Source organism: Genypterus blacodes, unplaced genomic scaffold (assembly GCF_046128005.1).
Source record: "Genypterus blacodes isolate CSIRO-AG114 ecotype Tasmania unplaced genomic scaffold, CSIRO-AGI_Gbla_v1 ptg000032l_1, whole genome shotgun sequence".
Lineage (NCBI taxonomy): Eukaryota > Metazoa > Chordata > Actinopteri > Ophidiiformes > Ophidiidae > Genypterus > Genypterus blacodes.
In genome coordinates this window covers 7,312,501-7,332,178 of record NW_027466845.1, presented here as the reverse complement: position 1 = coordinate 7,332,178, position 19,678 = coordinate 7,312,501, and the positions used below count along the sequence as shown (strand labels likewise).

Sequence of the window (19,678 nt, the reverse complement as noted above, 5' to 3'; positions counted from 1 at the left end):
AATGAATTATTTCAGACAAAACACAGACAAACTGCATCTAATTGCCAATTAACAGACATCAATTTCCAAATAGCAGTAATTGAAAAATAAATGTTTGAAAAAGAACAGGATGAAGGAAAACTGACGAACTCTTCTTCTCTTTTCTTAAATTGATTCATAGTTGTACTCACACACACACACAAACACACACACCCACAAACATCCACAAGGTTTGTGGATGAGGTGGCACTTTGGTTGTTAGAGTCTAAGGGGCTCTGGTCCACAACACACACTCACACTGAGGGACTCATCATCCATCCATTATCTCAGGATAAACACACACTGACATCCCACCTGAGGAATCACATCTGATGACCGCGCACACAGCCCCCATCTGTCCTAGGGTCTAAAAATGCCAGGATGAGACTGAAATCTGTCCCACTCTGACATCTTGGGGCTATAAATGCTGGAGAAATGACGCATTATATAGGAATTTACGCTTTAGCCTCTGCAGTATTAAATGATAAAAGTGGGGATTATCCACAAGCATAAGCACAGAACACTCACACACTCACACACTCACGCACACACACACACACAGATGGTGGCTTTTTGTTAGACATAGCTGATACGTGTCCACGGCTTAGCGCAAGCTAAGAGAGAGAGAGAGAGAGAGGGAGGGAGGGAGGGAGGGAGGGAGCAACAACAGGATTACGCCCCAATGTGAAAACAGGTCTGTACAGAGAAGTGGAGCTTGGATAACCATAATTCGAATAGACTGTGGTATTACCCCAGTGTGTGTGTGTGTGTGTGGGAGCGTGTGTGTGTGTGTATAAGTAATTTAAGCAACAAATTGTTATTTTCAACCAGTGCTAAAGTAGATTGTATTTTCGATAACATCCTCCCCTTTTAGTTTCCCAAACAGCTTACATAACTCTGAGAGGGGACAACCCAGGATCTCTCTCTCTCACACACACACACACACACATACACACACATAAACACACACACAAACCCCCGTGGCTCCATCATCTGCACAGTCTTGCTCTATTTTCACTTTCTCCTTCCCTGAGCGGTGCCCATGCTGCTTTGCGCTCGCAGCGGTGATCCTCTCTGCAGCGCACCGTGATGTCTCTGTCCCCCGCACAGCAACTGTCTCCACGTGTCTCAGTCTCCAACTCTGCTACGACGTTATCACCGGCCATAAAAATAAAAAAAAGACACACACACACACACGCCATGAAACCCGTACGCACACAGATAAGCTCTATTTGTGGATTTCAAAATGTGACTCTGTAGGAATGTGCTGAGAATGAGACACACACACACACACACACACACACAGCAGAGAGGTCAAGGAGGTCGAGTAGGTGTGTGTAGGTAAACACACACCAGTGACGAGAGAGAAAAGACCAAACACTCAGGTACGCTGTTAACTTGTATGTAGGCTGGGATGTACAGTGCAATATAGTGACATCATCTACCCTGAAGTGCTCGTCTGTGTGTCTGTGTGTGTGTGTGTGTGTGTGTGTGTGTGTGTGTGTGTGTGTGTGTGTGTGTGTGTGTCACGTTTAATTAAATTGTACAGTGATTAAGGGGCAAATTCCTCCCTCACTCTGTCAGCTTATGCACGTCTCGTTTCACTCACACACTGACTAGCCAACAGCGTCACAGTGACTCCACCACCATTAGCACCATCGTCTGCCGGGCCCTTCCTCCTCCTCCTCCTCCGGCTCCTTTCTTCCTCCATCCCTCATTTACTGATCTCTTCCTCCTCCTCTTCCTTTGTCATTTCCAGCCCGGGGGGTTTCCTGCATGCTGGGAAAGTTTCACAAGCTTCTGAGAAGAAATGCGAGTAAATATTAGAAGAACACACAAAGTATTTAGTATTGGTACTTTCTTCACACAGTCTTTGTATTAGAACAGGAACATGATGACATATTCTCTCATACTTTAAAGCACACATATTTTAAACAGCGCCACCCTCAGGTATATTGATGTAGTGAGTGCTTATGTCTGACTGATTCATTCATGAGTCAGCACTTTGTGAGGAATAAGCCACGCCCACTCAACTTTGGCAGCCAAGCTAAAGCAAAGATAAAGGGTTTGTCCTGCTTGGTCCAAACATTCTACAGGTGGAACTTTGTGATAATAGACGCAAAAATATTGGAGGAGATAAAATAAAGTTTTAAAAAATGAAGTTAGGTGCAAAAGGGGGTGTGGCCAATATGAATGGATGCAAATAGACCCCAAGGAATGCTGGAAAGAAGAATTTGGACTCCGTGACTTACAGTTCAGAAGTTGTAGATCGAAACGTAAAAGCTGCAAGAACAGCGCCACCATCAGTCCGACCAGCCTCTGCCTCCATCCACCTCCTCCTCATGCCATACACACACACACACACACACACACACACGCGCCTGCCTTGCTCGCCTCTTCTCGTCTCCCTCCAGAGTCTCTCTGACGGCGATGGCGTCCGGGAGATAAGCCGGGTGTCAGACACAAAATGTTCTCCAATTCCTCCCTGTCTGCCGTCGGTGAGAGATGGGACCACTGAACGATAGGGCCTGAGGGGAGGCGGGAGGAGAAAGAAAAGAGGGAGAGTAGAGAGATAAAGACAGAAACACATTTAGATCATATCCCTTTAAAGTCATCCTGGATTAATCAGAACACAGCAGAACCTGGACAGAATGTTTATACATCATTAATGTGCTAAAGGTCTGATGGTATTTTCAATTGTTTTATAAAATATTGCTGCTTTTGTTGCACAGCCATTATTGTTGCCTGTTGGAGGTGAGTGAGGGAGAACAAGGCACAGATGGAGGACATGCCGTGGGTGAAGACGCCCCTTAAATAGCCTCTTCTCTTCCACAAACCTCTAAAAGTGATATTTGGTTCCTGTTCCTTTCACACAGGGCCAAGACAGCCACACAGTCGTTGTCTGATTGATTGTGTTGAGGGTAGAGGAGGAGAGCAGTTGCCATGGGGATGGGGAGAAGGGTCTCTCTTCTTTTCTTTTTTTTCTGCCAAGGACCAGTAATTGGTGATATACTGGAGGGGAGGGGCTGCAGGGCGGCAATCAGACACGTCGCCCAACTGAAGAAGTGCTGCAGGACTTGACGGAGTGTGTGTGGACGGAAAGGTCTGTGTGTGTGTGTGTGCTGTGCGTCTTGAGAGGCAGAGAAGGTTGTGCGCGGCATGTGTGTGTGTGTGTGTGTGTGAACGTCGCAGCCAGCTGGAGATGACAGCGGACGGATGAGTTGATGAAGAGATGAGAGGAAGATGCTGAGAGAAGATCCACCACACGACACAACTTCACTCAGCAGCAGGCTTTCAGGAGGACACACAAGCACGCACACACACACAAACACAACATAGGAATTGATTGTTTGAGCTGCATTCAAAGAATCCTTCCTGCCCTGCAGCCTTGCCTTTTCAAGCTTCTTTAGAGAAACTTTGTAGAAATACGTAATACTATATATAACAATTAATAATAATGTATTTCAGTGTAAAGGTCAGAGAACAGAGATCAGTCTAGTGTGTGTGTGTGTGTTTGTGTGTGTGTGTGTGTGAGTGTGTGTGAGAGAGAGACTGTGTTTGAAGTGTGTACAGCTGCAGTCCTTGTTGGTTAGCTCTACTTACTTAACATGCTTTTATATTGTAATATCTGGGTCAAGGAATTAGTGATGTGAAGTAGACGCTGCATTCAAGTGCCGTAGTACGTCTGGCAGATGAATATATGTTCAAATCAATATTCTATTCCTGACTGCTGAGCTGAGGGGAGACAATATATCACCTGCAGCGTCAGTGGTTCTCAAACTCTGGTAAATCTAGCGGCCCCTCGTCTGTACAGAAGACAGAAAGCATGCAAACAACAGAAATCTACAGAAATTCTATTGTTGTTGTAAATGAATCACAAAGGGTGTGTGTGTGTGTGTGTGGACAGGATACCTCTCTTTTGCAGCTTTCTTTGACCTCAGACTGCTTTGGTGGAGACAGCACAGCCTGTACTGAGCGGACGGCGTGTTCTTTCCCATCCACATGACATGACAGCGACTCACTCATTAAGGAATCCAATCTTTTCATCCGTGACACATTTCAGGTTAAACTCCACACCTATGATGTCGCAGCTTCCGCCCCGTTGCAGCTCTGCGCGGCGCTGGAACCGTTGCCTGATTTCCAGGCGGGCGCTGTCCCTCTTGTTGCTATGTGCCCAGGGTGTAATAAAGAATGTGGCTGGCATGGCGCTGCTCTGTGCTGCTCTGTGCTGCTCTGTGCTGGCTTGTCTGGATTTCTGAGGCTCAGTGGGCCGCTGCAGGCTGACGGCAGCAATCATAACGGATTGGAGCTATTTCGGCTCTATGAGGCCGTATAAAAACATCGATCTCTTTGGTGCCGGGAGGGCTGTGAGGGCTGTGACCCCCATCTGACCCGCAGACCCCCTCCTGATTGTCATTTCATCAGTTTTGGCTTTTGGCACTTTCATTCAAGTCCAGTTTTACAGGCCCACATATCCGTCTCCATCCCAGCCTGGCGCCCCCGCTGCTGTGACCTACATCATAAAGGCCATTTCTCTGTGCACTTCTCCCTGTCGAGCTTCCGGTGTGCGTGTGTGTGTGAACGATAAAGTGAAGGTCTCCTGAGCATGCGTCCCTGGCGGGGTTCTCCGGTGTGTATCTGGAGGTACAGAGTGACCCTGATGTGTCAGCTTCACTTAGAGGAATGAACTGAGAGCTGGTGGACCACTGTGACTCACACACACTCGCACACACAGGAAAGCTCCTCGGGGTTCACCCTTTGATCACCGTACCACACCCACACACGTGTACACCCACACACACTCCTGACATTTTACCTCAAAGCACATCTACAGGCTTCTGCTTTATGAGTGTGGCGTGACATTGTCATGGAAGCTGCAGGCTCAAAGTTTGGGTTTGAAACCATGAGCATATATGTGTGATGTGTAATGTGTGTGTGTGTGTGTGTGTGTGTGTGTGTGCATGTACTGTATGCACACTTTCACACTTACCCTGCAGGGCAGATAAGGGAGCAGATGATGAACAAAGGGATTACCACAAGGGCAATGCAGCGCTGGAGGGCATCAACCTTTTGGAAAACACACACAAACACACACACACAAACAACTGCACATATCTAAAACTAGCTGAATATTTTTTATTAGAGTTTCAGAGACGCACAAATCAGTAGAATGCAAAGAAACTATATAAGATTGGGAGACACAAGATAAAAGGTCGGGCCACACACACACACACACACACACACACACACACACACACACACACACACACACACACACACACACACACACACACACACACACACACACACACACACCTGATGCCCCTCCTGTAGCAATGAAGCGTTTCTGCCCAGCACCTTGCCTCCATATAAATAAATTCACTTTACAACAGGGAGAATCCTTCAGTGGCTCATTCCAGAGACAGATTCACACAAATGTATGGATCAAACCATAAACAAAACTGGTTAACAGCGCTGGCTCCGACAAAGTTCTGGAGATAAATCCCACAAGCTGCAGACAATGTGGCTGCTACGGCAACAGGGGAAAGAGTTGATGTGGATTGTGATCTGGCAACGTAGAGTATTTACAAAGAGAGATTTAGAGCCAGAACTGCTGCATTTATATTAGTTTTCTGCAATCGTAGATGTTTCAGTACGACTCCTGTACACTGACTTCATTTATCAAAGACAAACAATAAAGGAATGACGTCGGGATTAAGATTTTGTTTGGAATAAATCAATCTGAACCCCTATAAAACCGGCAACTTGAACTCCCCTCCCATTACCTCTGCGTCACAGGCTGACCTGCAGATAGGGGGCAGCGCCGAGCAACGTGTGTGTAATGACGGGCGGGGAGCCTGAGCTGCAACAGATTGTCTCCATGTCCTTGGGCGGAGCACTGACGGGGCCAGGACACAGATGGCAGGACTACGGTTACTGAATACCTGAATCTGGATTACGCCACTGGATGGGTTTGACACAAATGAGACAAAAGAAGAATCAAATATTGGTCTGGATTCATTATAATATTCCAAAAACATCTGCATGGCTCCGGCCTGTAACTCTGCTCTCGTCTTTAAACACAAAAATAATCTAATCAACCTGTAACAGACACACATACTTGTCCCAACACATGTACAGTTCATAAACACTTTTATATATACACACATATACATTGACACAAGCTCTGACATTGCGATCCAGACCGTGTGCCTGGATCTCACATCCGTACATTTCTTCCTTCAGTCTGCAGTCAGATCGCTAAAGACGCAGCAGAGAAATCAATCCGTTTACAAGTGTGCGTCCAGAAACATTCTCTACACACAGAAGACTACACTCGTGATTTAACAGAAGCTGATTACAGCTTTAATGAAACACATGAAAGGTTTTCTCTCGGTACGTCTGCCGTGCTATTGGCCCTTAACATGACACAGCTGGAGGGAGGAGGAGCTGGAGGTGATTGGTGACATCATTAAGGGATGAATTTAACAATCCCGGGGTCCGCTTGTGTTATGATCCGGTTGTAGGGCAACACACTCCTCGTGCCGGCGTCTCCACTCGTGTCCGTCATTCTCGAGGGGTAGCGACATCGCTGGAATGTTCAGAGGACGTCTGATTGGGGCCGAACACACACCTGCAGAGAACACACACACACAGACGGTTACAGGAGCAGCGTTATTATCGTCACATGAAAGCTGGTTGGTAAAGCACTTTTCCTCGCAAAGTCAGTTACGTGGCATCTTCACAGTCTCCCGAGAGGTCAAGCTCAAATTGTTCATCCAGACTACGAGTGTCTGGGAGCCATGGCAACCAGATATGAGAGCGCGGGACAAGATGTGGACTCAATAAGCAGCGGTCAAAAGCACAGATAAATGCAGATACGCAGCTGGCACACACACTGGATCAACAGACACACAACGATGCTTCAGCTCTCACTCAAACTTTACGGTGTCAAAGGAACAACATCACATCCACCATGAGTCATACATCACTGTCCACACCAACAGAACATCAGCTGGCATCCAATCTGCCTACATCCAAAAGCATTAAGAGGAGCCGACAGGGTTTAGCAACATTCGTGAGGCTTCAGCGAGAATTTGTGAGCCGTCCACTTTAAAGCTAAACTGAGTGTGAAATTGTCTTACCGTCCTTGCAGGGGGAAGCATTATCGGACGTCTCTAAAAAGCTGAAAGATAAACAACAAAGGGGGTGTTTATGACGGGGATGAACAGATGGAAACACAGAGGTGAAGAAAGAGGAATGGAGCAAGGCGACGGAGGGAAGGAAGGAAGGAAGGAAGGAAGGAGGGAAACCAGAGTTGGGTAGATAAGAGGACATGGAAACCACCAGAGGGTCTGAGGGAGAGATGAACACATCCATATGCAGTGACTACGTCCCATGCACAAACCATAAGACTTCTACCCTCTACTTACACACACACACACACACACACAGTACATAAACTGGGCTTCAGCTGCTGTCCCGACACCAAAACAATCCCACCTCCTCTCACACTCTCAGACGTATGGAGTCAGTGAGCCGAAAGAGAAAAATCAATATTAAAAAGAAAAACATTGTAGGATGCAGCAACCTACCAAACCTGGATTCATGGCAACGCCTGTGAAAGTAATGAAAGACTGTAGTGAATGATGCTGTCTGCCTGTGGTGTGGAGGGGAGCAGCGAGACAGGGAGGCTCTGGCTGGAGACAAACTGCGTCGTCACACTGCGATCCCACAGCAACAAAAGCTGAGCTCAGAGGATTTACTTTGGGATTTTCCGTGCAAATCAGGGAGCAGATGGAGGGAGGAGATATGAATACCTCTGCACAGGTGCGCTCCAGAGTCAGCCGTCACCAAACACGGCCCCGCCAAACCCACGACGGCGGCGTGTTTTTCATATCCCAGCCCAGAGTACACAAGTGTGTGAGCCGATATGGCACCGGCGTTGAGAAACACACCCAGCAGCAGCAGCGTGGTCTCGCCTCTGGGCACCAGTTTGCTTGGTTTGTTCCGTTTCTTTGGGTTTTTCTTAAAGCGAGCTTGGGCAGAGCTGAGGCAGAAAGGGCTTATCTTTGCTCTTCAAACATGCTGCTGCGATATGAAGAATGCTGCTGTCTGCTCCTCTTCACATTATCTGGGTTCTTAAACCTCTTCAGAGTTCAGATACACCATCGCCTATTCATACACTGTACAACACGTATATACAGTATTACAGTATATATATAGTATAATAATTCAGAAGCTGTTGTGATGTGTAAATCAGAAGTGAATCACAGATGAACATTGGTGCTGCCCAGGTGAGAACCGAACCCTTGTTGTCCTGTGCTACTTTTAAAGGCTGATGTCAGCAATATGATGGCGTTGTTCATATTCTGCCACCCTCATACCCCAAACTCATTAAAACCCAAACAGGCAACTACAGATGAAGTTCAGATTACATCGGGGGGCTTCTATGACTAAATGGAAGGAGGAGAAGCTGAGGAGAAGCTGAGGAGAAGCTGAGGAGAAGCTTTCCCCGTCAGAGGCCCCGATGCCAGATCCTATGTTTGAATAAGAGCTGTCACAGGGATGAGGGTGAGTTCTTTGTGCTCTTCAGGGGGGGTTAAGTCTGAGGGTATGGACCACCTGTTCAGCATCAATGTGTCTGATTAGCCAGCAGCCTCAGACGGAGCTGCATGGTTCGCCTTGATTCATTCCCCGGGCTGATTGGTGGGTTGACTCACAGCAAGTGGGTCTTGGCTGAAAGCTGCTACGCTGTTTCGCATCTCATTCTCGCTTCCGCGCAGGGGTATCAGTGACACGTTACCGTGACGGGCATCTAGCGGCAGCGCGGGGCTCTCACGTGTCTGCTGCACGCCGTCCACGGGCCACACGTCCCCGTCGTACTGGGGACAGAGGAGAGAGGAGGAGGAGGAGGAGGAGGAGGAGGGGAGAAAGAAAGGTTAGGTTTCTGGAGAGGGTAACAACTTTCATGACATCATTTGAATTGTGCTGCTGAGGCAAATGTGTGTCTGGTGTTGTATTTTATACCAAACGCCAAGGTCAAGGTCCAATATGTTCAAACTTTAAGGATTATAGAACTGGTGGAATTAAACCAGGGATCATCCATTATGAGTTTTGAGTTGAACTGGACAGTTAAATGAATTTATATGAATTAAAGGCTGATGATACAGAGTTAATGTGTGTGTGTGTGTGTGTGTGTGTGTGTGTGTGTGTGTGTGTGTGTGTGTGTGTGTGTGTGTGTGTGTGTGTGTGTGTGTGTGTGTGTGTGTGTGTGTGTGTGTGTGTGTGTGTGTACCTGGATACTAAAGAAAGCAGCAAACCACTCGGTCATATCTGCCAGTGAGTCACAGCAGAGATACCTGCAAAGACAGAACGAGGGATGAAGTGAGGAAGACGACGTGACATAATCAGCATATGTGTGTGTGTGAGTTTGTGTTATACGTGTTTGTGGCAGGGAAGCAGAAAAGGGCACAGAGACAGGAAGGATTCTTCTATGATGAACGAGGGGAGGGAGGGGAAGAGAGAGAGAGAAGGAGAAAGTGAGAGAGAGAGAGAGACAGAAAGAGACAGAGAGAGGGAGAGACAGAGAGACAGAGAGGGAGAGAGAGGGAGAGACAGAGAGGGAGAGAGAGGGAGAGAGAGAGACGGAGAGAAAGAGCGAGACAGAGAGACAGACAGAGACAGAGAGACAGACAGACAGAGAGAGGGAGAGAGAGGGAGAGGGAGACAGAAAGAGACACAAAGACAGAGAGAGATCAGAATTGACAGATTTCCTCTGGCAGCACCTGGTGGTTGAGCCGAGAGCGTAGAGACAAATCTAAACTGCAAACAAAGATTAGGACCCTCAGCATTTCAGTGTGCGTATCTGTCTGTCTCTCAGGTGTGTATCAGTCTCCGTGTCATGTCCGCGCCTGCGTGTGTGTGTTTGCATATTCCCTCTGCACTGATGTTGCCGTAACAACGATCTCTGAGTCATTGGCAGTGCTGTTTAGCTGCATGAAGTCGCTTTATTTGTGCAATTACGAGCACAGATTTGGACAAAACAATCCACCCATGTGCTCTCCACTGAGAGCACACACAACAGCCCAGATACACAGCACACACACACACACACACACACCCCCACACTCTGTGTATACACGGTATGTCCTATTTGGCGTGTGTGCTCACAGACCCGAGCTCCTCCTGCCTTCACACGGTTAATGTTACATCATTCAGGTCAACGCAGCTCATTAGAGATCATTGGGACTCACGGAGAAATGATTGGAACACACACACACACACACACACACACACACACACACAAACACACACGTAGCGTAATACACTCTGATCTTTCACTTTGTCTTTTGTCAGCGATTCGGCCGGACCTTTGATCTGGAGCGACATCAAGTGTGGAAGAATATGTTCATGTTAATTCAGCTTAATCACGACAGAGTTCAACCAGGGCAAAGGAATAAAATCTGCATGATTTAAGGAATTTGGTGAGATTCCCTGTAGCGCGGCAGAAAATGTAGATAAAACAGGATTAAATGATGACGCGTTGAGAGGGATGGATCCTTCTGAAGTGCAGGTGGGGAAGGAGGCCTCGGCTGTTAACTCCTCCATACTTTCACTTAGTCATCTCTTTACTTCTCCTTCTGCTGAACACAACAATATCTCCCGGCTCTTACTTTCTCACCCATCTGTATATCTCTTCCTCTGAAACTCCCTCCCTTTCCCTCTCAGGTGCGTTTGTTTTCCCCGGCGACGGCGAAGCGTGACGGAGGGGTGTTACTGTCGAAACAGCGTGACGGGAACAGCGCTTCCCATTACGACGGGGCTGACGTCTGCTGCTGTTGACAGCGTGGAGCCCTGCGCGCACGGCGGGACGTCTACGTGAGCAGACGCAGAGTTACAGGTGTACTCGCGTGCGTTTGCCCTCCTGCGCGGCGCTGACCTTACACGTGCAGCCTTCACCACCTTTCTCACGCAGAGATCTGACCCGCTTAGCTGCGAGACGTGAATGCCGTGTGAGCTTTGTTTATCGAAAAGGTCAATGTATATACGTGCAAATACTTACCACTGCTGCTTCTCTTGTTTTTCTTGTTTCTTACTCTCACAGACCACAGTCAGTCCCCAACTACAGACAGAAGAACACACACACACACACACACACACACACAAACAAACACACACACAGTTATTTCAGCAGCTTCAAGTGACAGTCTGTGTGACGTTCAGGCTTACGCTGCCCTCTAGTGGACAACATCTTCAGGACACAATTGGGTGTTCTCTAAATCTGCATATATGGATTGAGCCCAGAGAAGAAGCCATGTTTCAGCCTTTGGAAAGAGGCGGACATGTGTAACAACATGGCCTCTCTGTCACTGGGATTATATGGTTTGTACTCGCCAGGATGGAGGAGGACGTTGTTTCTTCTTCACACCCATGTAGACCTTTAAGCTTTTCACGGGCCACTCTCGTTCTGGGCGGTTACTCTGACAGAGAGAGAGAGAGAGAGAGACAGACAGGGTGAATCTGCGTGTGTGTGTGAGTGACAGAGAGAGTGTGTGTATGTCCAGTTCTAGCCGTCCCATCCTACCCTGACGTCCTTGTACATTCTGAGGGAGGTGGCGCTGAGGATGAAGTATCGGTCATGGAAGCTTCCAGAGGAGAGTCCCAAGCCCCAGTCCCTTCGCTCCTCTCGGAATTTCATCATCCCGTGTCTGGACGCCTCCACTTTAGAGGCTGCAGGACAGAATAAAAAAATCAATAAGAATCAAAGGATTAGGTGATATAGTGGTAAGGTGAGGATGTAGTGAACTGGAATGTTTTTGTTGAGATCTGTGTAGTCTGTGTGTGTTTGTACCTAAGTATATCATCATTGGCTCCATAGTGGCGTGTTTTTTGATGAGCAGATGTGAGTCGGTGCCAAAGGAGTGAAGGATGGGTAACACACGCTCCTGATAATGCAGCGGACGCTCTGAAGGAAGGAGGAGAGCAGAGGCACAGATTTATCAGGAACACAGAAATTCAGATATCTTGTTTTTTGAGGTTTCTTGTTTTTACACAGGACTTAGTTTAAGATTGCTGTGTCATTCATTGTGTGCTTTCATGTTTAGATACCATACACTAAAATATCTTCTTTACCACAGCTTGTTACAGTACAGAGGAACATTCTGTGGTAAACCACCGGCTGACAGAACTTACTCTAACTACAGAATTCTCATCACTGTCCGCTCCTTTCCCGGCATCAGTCAACATGATGCAATCTCGCCCTTTCTTCCAACAATCAGCAGGTTGACTGTCTGGTCAGTGAAGGGACATTTGCCAGATAAGTTTGGGTGTTACTGGCATTTGTTAAGCGTCCTACGGGCTTCCCTGCAGGGCGCCAGATGGCTCACATGCAAGCCTCAAAACAAACATTGACACAACTGTCACATTATTGACAGTGATCATGTTGCCTCAGCAGTTTGTCACTTTCCTTCACCGAGAAGATTTTGCTTTCCTGTTCATTAGCCGGATATTTCAAAGAAAGATTTCGGGGAATTTGGAATGTGGTTGTTTGTGAAACACATCGGTTTTGGCTAAAAACGTCTCCACCCTGAGGGCTAGAAGCAAAATTTACCATCTAAAAATACTTTCTGCCATTGTCGGATTTTAGAAAAACATTTTAACGCCGCTTTCTTATAAAAAAGAGTTGAATCATTAAAAAAAAGTTTTGTTCTGATGTTTCACAATGTTTACAGAGTTGGTTGCCCAATTCTCCTCCTTGGTTGAAACTCTCTCCTTGTGTCCGGTCACGAACACACTGTGGAACTGATGATATCACAAGGGTTTGGCAGTGAACACATATTATCATTCTAACCCTGAGCATCATTCCAACCCTGTGTGAACACATATTATCATTCTAACCCTGAGCATCATTCCAACCCTGATAGAAAATAGTCATGGGTGTCTTCATGTCACCTTTCTATTGATATTAATCAGTGACCGGCAAACAATTGGCATTAAAAGAATGTTCCCGAGTCCGACTGTTGCAGGTTTACACAAAATCCTCACGTTCCATCGTATCCAATCAGCATTTATGTGTGTTAGATTTGTTGTTTGTTTCTCGTTATATTCAGAATATAAGGAGAAACATCTTAAAATTAGAAAACATAGTTCAACTGCTCCACTGAATGGCTCTGGAAACAACAGGTGGAGGAGGATGGGGGTACAGTTTGTTTTTGTACACTTTTTTAGTATTCACTGTTGTGGAAAACAGCAGAGACGACTAGGGCGAACAGGGAGATGGAAGCCGCCCCCTCTCTCCTCTCTCCTCTCTCCTCGTCCCCGTCTTACCCATTTCCTCCTTGTCGCTGACCTCCCAGCAGCTCCAGTAGTCTCTGGCTTGCACCGCTATGTTGCGCCGGTCCAGAACTTCACACGTCAGCTCTGCTGCTGTCATCGACCCGGGGATCTGAGGAGAGGAGGAACAGAACATGCAGTAACTGTTGGTGATCTAATTATATGATTGTTATTCTTTCCTGGCTGTGAAGCACGTTGTACATCATGTGAGTTAACTACATGTCACACAGAGGAAGTCCAGCTCACCTTAACATGTTGCTCTGCTGTCTCCTTCTTCTCCTCCAGGTACACTGTGCAGATGATGTGGCCACCAGGTGTAGTACTCTGAACACAAAACACACACACACACACACATACACACACACGTCAAGAAATATCTGCACAAATGCACATCAAACACCAAATTAGATCTACGTAAACAAATGTAACAAACATGCGCATGACAACAAAGCAGAATTGTCACTGCACACAATTGAAACCCTGCATCCCACATTCTGACAAAAACAGTTCAATGTATTAATGTTTTGTAAACTTTTGTATATAATGTGACTGGAGTCTTCAGTGCAAACTCACAGGAAACTTTGTGTTGAGTTTCTCTCGCACTTGGATGATAACAGTGATTTCCTCCAGCTGCTTCTTCAGCTGCTGCTCATCGACCTGCACACACACACACACAGCAAAAAATATAATAAAAATCAATGTCAGCCCTTAAAACACTTTAATCATGGCACTGTATTAAACTTTAAGATCTCCCACTGAAATCCTTACCAGCGTTACAAAACACGTCATTAAGTCATCGCTGCATGTAAACCCACAGGCTTTGTTTTAATCTTATCGTAAAACAAAATAATCCATTTCAAACAGATCTTACGGTTGACAGGTAGTTACCTTGCGTGAGAAAAAGATAATGACTGCTGGGATTCCATCTTAAGCTCACAATAACATCTCACATCTTTATTCATTTCTTCTCTTTCACATCCTTTCCTTTCCTTTGCCCGTCTCCTTCTGCACATGATTTTGTGCTAATATGTACTAATTACTTATTGCATCTGTCACGTCTTTCATCTGTGGAATAATCATTTACAGATCGATCCGTATTGATCTTGCACAATGTTTCCTCGTTGCCATTATGTAAGAACCTTTAATCTCAGCTCTCCTATCAAGCCGTCACCAGCAGTGAGTGGTGTGTCTGACCTCAAAGATGTGTGTGTAGTGCTGTATGAGGTCCTCCACGGCCCGGCCAGCTGTGTAGTCTTTCCCATCCGTCTGGAACAGTGTGGGACCAAACACTATGGCCAGGTTATGGAGGTTCATCTGGTTGAGCTCGGAAAAACGCTGGACGCTGATGATGGTAAAGAGCAGAAAGCGAGTGAGCACGCAAGTTTGAACCCGTACAAACACATGAGGTGATGTCAGCATGTGTGTGTGTGTGTGTGTGTGTGTGTGTGTGTGTCTCACCAGTAGAGGTGATTGATGAGGGCTTGTAGTGTAGCCTGGTTGACCCGAGGCAGTCTGCTCAACAGCGACTGGTACTGGGAAATTTTCATACTGTCCTCCTGGAGGGCTGGAAAAAGAGAACAGAGGAAAGGACAGAGGAAGCGACAATGAGGAAAAATCCAGGAGTGCAAAAGGAGCGATCGGAAAAGAAGGAAAATAACAAGACAGTCAGGGGACAGAGTGGGTGGGAATGGATGAAACACGCTTGACCTTACAACAACCGCTTCATTGTTTCCTCATTCACTATCATGAAGACACAAATATGAGCGTAGTGCACTGGGCGTCGGTGAGTCCTACCAGCAGTGCGGAGCCAGGTTTTGGACTCCTCCGACGTGAACAATCCCTCCCCCAAATCCCTGAAGAAGCGCTTGAGGGTGGTGGAGACGTCGTCCACCTGGTGCTCGCCCTCCCTCAGGCGGATGCTGCGGGCGTCACGCCGGAACGCCTCGCAAAGCGACGCCACGCGGGAGTTCAGCCCGCTCTTACGGTAGATGCCTTCGGATGTCAGGCCTTGGAAAAAACACACAGACACACACAATTAGCATTTTTCACAAATAACAAGTATGACAAGTTAAAGACATGAGACCCATTTCCATTTTGTTATTTGGGGACATTTTGTTTTTCCCATCATAAGGTGTCAGTGTCAGTCCTGCCAACTCTTCCGTTGCCAGTCCATGGGGACGAGGACAGGGACCTCCTGCCATGTCCTCGTCCCCATGCACTCCTGCCCTGGGTCCATGGGGACGAGGACAGGGACAATTCCTGCCCTGGGTTCCCTGAAAAGCTCACCAGGGGGATTAACATTCCAGACAGGAACGCACAGTTGCACAAGTATGGAAATGCAAGTAAATAGAGGAAATGGATTGAGATGCAAGGGAGAGAGACGGGAAGACGAGAGGGAAAGATGAAAAGGAGTGGGACGGGGTAAACAGAGACGGAGACAGAAATGAGGGCGAGAAGAGTGTGAAATGGAGGACAGACAAAGATACAAAAGGAGAGGCAACAAAAGGCACCAAAGAGGGAGAGAGGGAGGGGAGGGGAGGATTGGAACAGAACAGAGGTGTTTTGTTGACTTGTTGCTCACTCACACAGCCAAAGCTCCTGCTATTATGGTCACACGAGGACACACACATGCACATACACAAAATGTGCCTCGAGTGCGCACACAACCACAATAAGTCACATCAAATCACAAAAGGCAGCGCGCTTGTCTGAATATGTCAACATTGGTGTGAAGTAGCACCACTCGGCTACAAGTCCTCTGTTTCTGTGTTTGTTTGTCTGTTGTTTTGTTGCGGCCCTTGCATCACTTTGGTGCGTGTCACTCACCACACTGTGTGATGTAGCCGATGCAGCTGTGCACGATGATGGGGATGTCTGTGTCTGTGAGCTGCTGCTGGCTCAGCGTGTCTCCTCCACTCCCCGCCGCCGTCTGGATCGCCCCGCACCAGCCCGAGAAGTCCAACTTCCTCTCTCCCTCGATGTATAGGGTTCTAAGCAAAATAAAGGCCGCCAGGGAGAGCGGGGGCGAGCGTGAGAGGAGAGCAAATAAGAGCCGGCGAGAGGGAGAGGAGGGGGAAAGGGGAAGGAGAGTAGATAACATAAGTGTTTTCCCATATGGATCATATTAAAATCATGAAACAATATCCACATACATCTGCAAAACAAAACGTTGCCGAGTAATAAAGGAGGATGTTTGCACTAACTGACTCTGCATCACCAATGTAACAAGAAACTTGAGGTCATTCTCCCGTCTTACTGTACCTGCCTTTCTCCACCAGAACCAGCACTTCATTCTCCTGTTGGATCGCTGTGGGACACAAACACAAAGTAAGCTCATACCTCAAGAGGCAAGAAGGCCGAGCATTGTATTCACGCCTGTGTGCTTATTCATGTGCCTCACTTACAGAGTTCGTTCAATTTGCGGAGGTGAATCTCCTCTCCGTCCCGGTCCTCCAGGTAGACGTGAAGTATGCTGCCCACCAGCGCAAACCAACCCACCTTCGACATTTGTAGATTCAAGCCGTTTTTACACTTAAGCCGCCCGATCCGCTCAAAACCCAGCCTCAGTAAAGACTCGGCACTGGCTGGGATAAACATCTGTGGATGAGGAGGAGGAGGGGAAGAGCTTGGTTAATCACTGTTTGAGCCTCTTGAGATGGCTGTCAAAGCTCTAAATCCAGTACAAACTATTGTAATTGTTCAAACTAAGGTGAAAGCTCCTGCTGAGGAGTTGCTGTTGACATGGATTGTGTGGAATCATCAGTAATTATATGTTCCTTTACAGCTGCACAATCCTACAAACATACGACGTCTGGCAACATCAACATTCTCAGGGTCTGTCTGACATGAAGTGGAACTCCTACTCCTTTTCTCTATCGTTTTCATTACAAGTATTGGCCGTTACCTTAGCGATAGACTTGACCCATTCCTTATGGCTGTCTGGGTCATCGGTGCCAAACAGATAAAGACGCTCCGACTCCGAGTAGAGCTCAAAGGTGTGGTCATACCTGAGTGTTTGAGGTGGAGAAGAGGAAAGACAAAGACACAGATATGAATTACTATGACAACCCTAACCCCGATTGACAAAGAGTGTGTTATCTAAGCACGGTTCACGTTACAAATTGTCTTCATCTTATCAAAGTGCTGTTACTGACATGTGTGGTTAGCATTTTCAGTTTCAGCGGTGTAAGAGTCAGAATCAGAGCAGGATACAGGAGGAGTGTGTACCCGTGTTTCGCAGATGAGTCGACGACCATAGAAACTATCTCCGACGCCTTCAGAGTCCCGTTAGGGTTCGAGTTCTTGTCGCTCTCAAAGTAGCTGAAGCAGCCGTCATTCAGAGTACACCAGCGGCGGCTGAACTCTAAACGGAGGGAAACGAAAGCGATTTGGAATCATAGCCGGAACCAAACAAATGGAAAGCCAACTGCGGTAACTGGTGTGTTGTGATGTTGTGTTTACCTTTTAGTACAATAGCAATAGAACTTGTTTGGAATGGCCATAAAATAACACTGTGCTTATTATTTATGTTGACAATTAGTGGAGGTTGGATTGTGTGTGTGTGTGTGTGTGTGTGTGTGTGTGTGTGTGTGTGTGTGTGTGTGTGTGTGTGTGTGTAATCATATTACCTTCTCGGGCCTTGCGCTCTGAGACCCGAGCCATGGATGCAGTCTTGAACAGGAAGCCATTGTGAGACACAGAAGTAGGGGCTGAGTAATGAACCGCCTCTGTGGCCCTGCCCACCTCTGACTTTGGCATCTCTGCAGATAAAACAAATGAAACCGATCATTCTGGTTGACATCTACCGCAAACTGTCCCGAAATAGCAGCAGGAATGATTGATCAGCACAAGCAGGGTTATCGAGTAACAGCTGCGTACGGCTCGATTCCGTGCGTACCCGCATTCTTGAAAACACGGAAGCAGGAAGGAAAAACAAGATCACAAAAGACAAATAATTAGAGTTACAATGTTACATCCCCCAAAATCACACTTCAGTCACAATTCACAACATGAATCGTGACTGATGTAAACTGACATGTTTCCATCCGTGTGTGTAGTCCTACCTGTGTTGAGATTGAGGCTAATGAACTCGGCCTGTAGCGGCTGGGAGCATGCTTTGGCCAGGGGGAGAGGGGAGGAGTAGCTGGTCATACCGGTGGAACAGTTCACATCAGCGCCGCAGAAAATCAAGCTCAGCGTCTCCAACACATCACTGCACTGCACATTGATGCATAATGCCTAGAGGGAGGGAGAGGAAAGCATTAAATATCACAAAAACACTCCCGTAAATTTGATTTCCGGCAATAAGAGAGAGAGGGGAGGGAGAGGGAGAGTCGCATCAGAGCTTCAGGGCAGAGGCAGGCCTGATGTTGGTGTCACACTAAGGTCAAAGATGCACATAAACATACAGAGAGGAGACCAAAGTAATCACATTATAAGCCTGTAGGTGCATTTTCGGGACAAAAACTGGCAAAGTAAATCCCAGCAATCAGGTAAAGCATTTCAAAGAGACTGAGGGAAGAGTGCATGTGTGTGAGGCAGGAAGGCAAAGTGAACCCAACGGAGAGATGAAAATATCCCAGACGGACTCTCTTTACTGTGAGACTAAAAGCGTTGACCTTTGCACTACCGGCCTGGTGCTGCTGAGCTCGCTTTAATCCAGTCACACACTGCAGTTTTGTTTTATCTAAAAAGGAAACAGCCGAAGACAAAGTAACAACAAGACAGATATGTGCGAGTGTGAAGGCGTCCTCGTCTGCAGAGAGCCCTCTCCTCTCCTGACCCGCCGGCCCCGCAAACAGCACAACAAGCCGCCTGATTGGTGCACCGGGGGGGCTCAGCGTCTCACAACAGAGACACTGTGTGACTGCGCTTGACATAAAGCTATTGTAGTGTCTTCCTTGAAACAGATTTTTATCCTGTCAATAGAAGACGCTGTCAGAGTCGAGAGTTCATTCAGACAGAATACTAAATTACTCTGTTCAGATGTTACGTTATATTCTGCCATCTGTGAAGTTATCATAGAATTTAGAATCCTTTTATATTTGTGGTTGACACTGGAGATTAAACTGTGATGGACAGCTGAATATACAATATGAATCCATGTAAGCTATATTCAAATTAAAGATGGATGGGAAATAAAGAGCAAAGCGTCACAAAGGTAATTGTAAGAAAAAAATACCACACAGATGTCACAACAAGTTATAAACAAGCCTTTCATCAGTGTGTGTCAATGTTAATACTCTGTCTCTAGAAAGGAAAACAATTCTCACTCCACAGGTCCAGACGTTTGTACTTGTTTTATAAGATGAAACTGGCATGAAGG

General features: G+C 46.9%; 1 protein-coding gene and 1 long non-coding RNA gene across 7 annotated transcripts in view; both read right to left on the bottom strand.

Annotated features, from left to right (window-relative positions):
- Positions 1–646: 646 nt before the first annotated feature.
- LOC142995171 (uncharacterized) lies at positions 647–2,394 on the bottom strand. Of its 2 annotated transcripts, none has more exons than XR_012961509.1 (3): positions 2,271–2,394; positions 1,628–1,818; positions 647–1,162 (listed from the first exon to the last, which is right to left on the bottom strand). It is a non-coding gene; the product is annotated as an uncharacterized LOC142995171 (long non-coding RNA). The 2 variants fall into 2 exon arrangements; XR_012961508.1 differs by having other exon boundaries at positions 647–1,159.
- A 2,740-nt stretch (positions 2,395–5,134) lies between these two features.
- Positions 5,135–19,678, bottom strand: part of arap1 (ArfGAP with RhoGAP domain, ankyrin repeat and PH domain 1) — a 36,501-nt gene continuing 21,957 nt past the window's right edge. For 3 of the 5 annotated variants that reach the window (XR_012961505.1, XR_012961506.1, XR_012961507.1), the window contains 22 exons: positions 18,417–18,591; positions 17,982–18,113; positions 17,581–17,716; positions 17,258–17,360; positions 16,758–16,950; positions 16,615–16,660; positions 16,180–16,343; positions 15,148–15,360; positions 14,812–14,917; positions 14,548–14,695; positions 13,927–14,010; positions 13,600–13,677; positions 13,348–13,465; positions 11,873–11,986; positions 11,606–11,751; positions 11,416–11,501; positions 11,084–11,143; positions 9,317–9,380; positions 8,742–8,903; positions 7,614–8,204; positions 7,164–7,204; positions 5,135–6,652 (listed from right to left, as the gene is read on the bottom strand). Coding sequence is in view for 2 of the 5 variants with exons in the window: in XM_076146117.1 (XP_076002232.1) it covers positions 7,184–7,204; positions 8,742–8,903; positions 9,317–9,380; positions 11,084–11,143; positions 11,416–11,501; positions 11,606–11,751; positions 11,873–11,986; positions 13,348–13,465; positions 13,600–13,677; positions 13,927–14,010; positions 14,548–14,695; positions 14,812–14,917; positions 15,148–15,360; positions 16,180–16,343; positions 16,615–16,660; positions 16,758–16,950; positions 17,258–17,360; positions 17,581–17,716; positions 17,982–18,113; positions 18,417–18,591 (2,349 nt within the window). In the remaining 3 variants the exon portion in view is untranslated. The remainder of the gene's footprint in view (positions 6,653–7,163; positions 7,205–7,613; positions 8,205–8,741; positions 8,904–9,316; positions 9,381–11,083; positions 11,144–11,415; positions 11,502–11,605; positions 11,752–11,872; positions 11,987–13,347; positions 13,466–13,599; positions 13,678–13,926; positions 14,011–14,547; positions 14,696–14,811; positions 14,918–15,147; positions 15,361–16,179; positions 16,344–16,614; positions 16,661–16,757; positions 16,951–17,257; positions 17,361–17,580; positions 17,717–17,981; positions 18,114–18,416; positions 18,592–19,678) is intronic. The other 2 variants (XM_076146119.1, XM_076146117.1) reach the window with 2 other exon arrangements.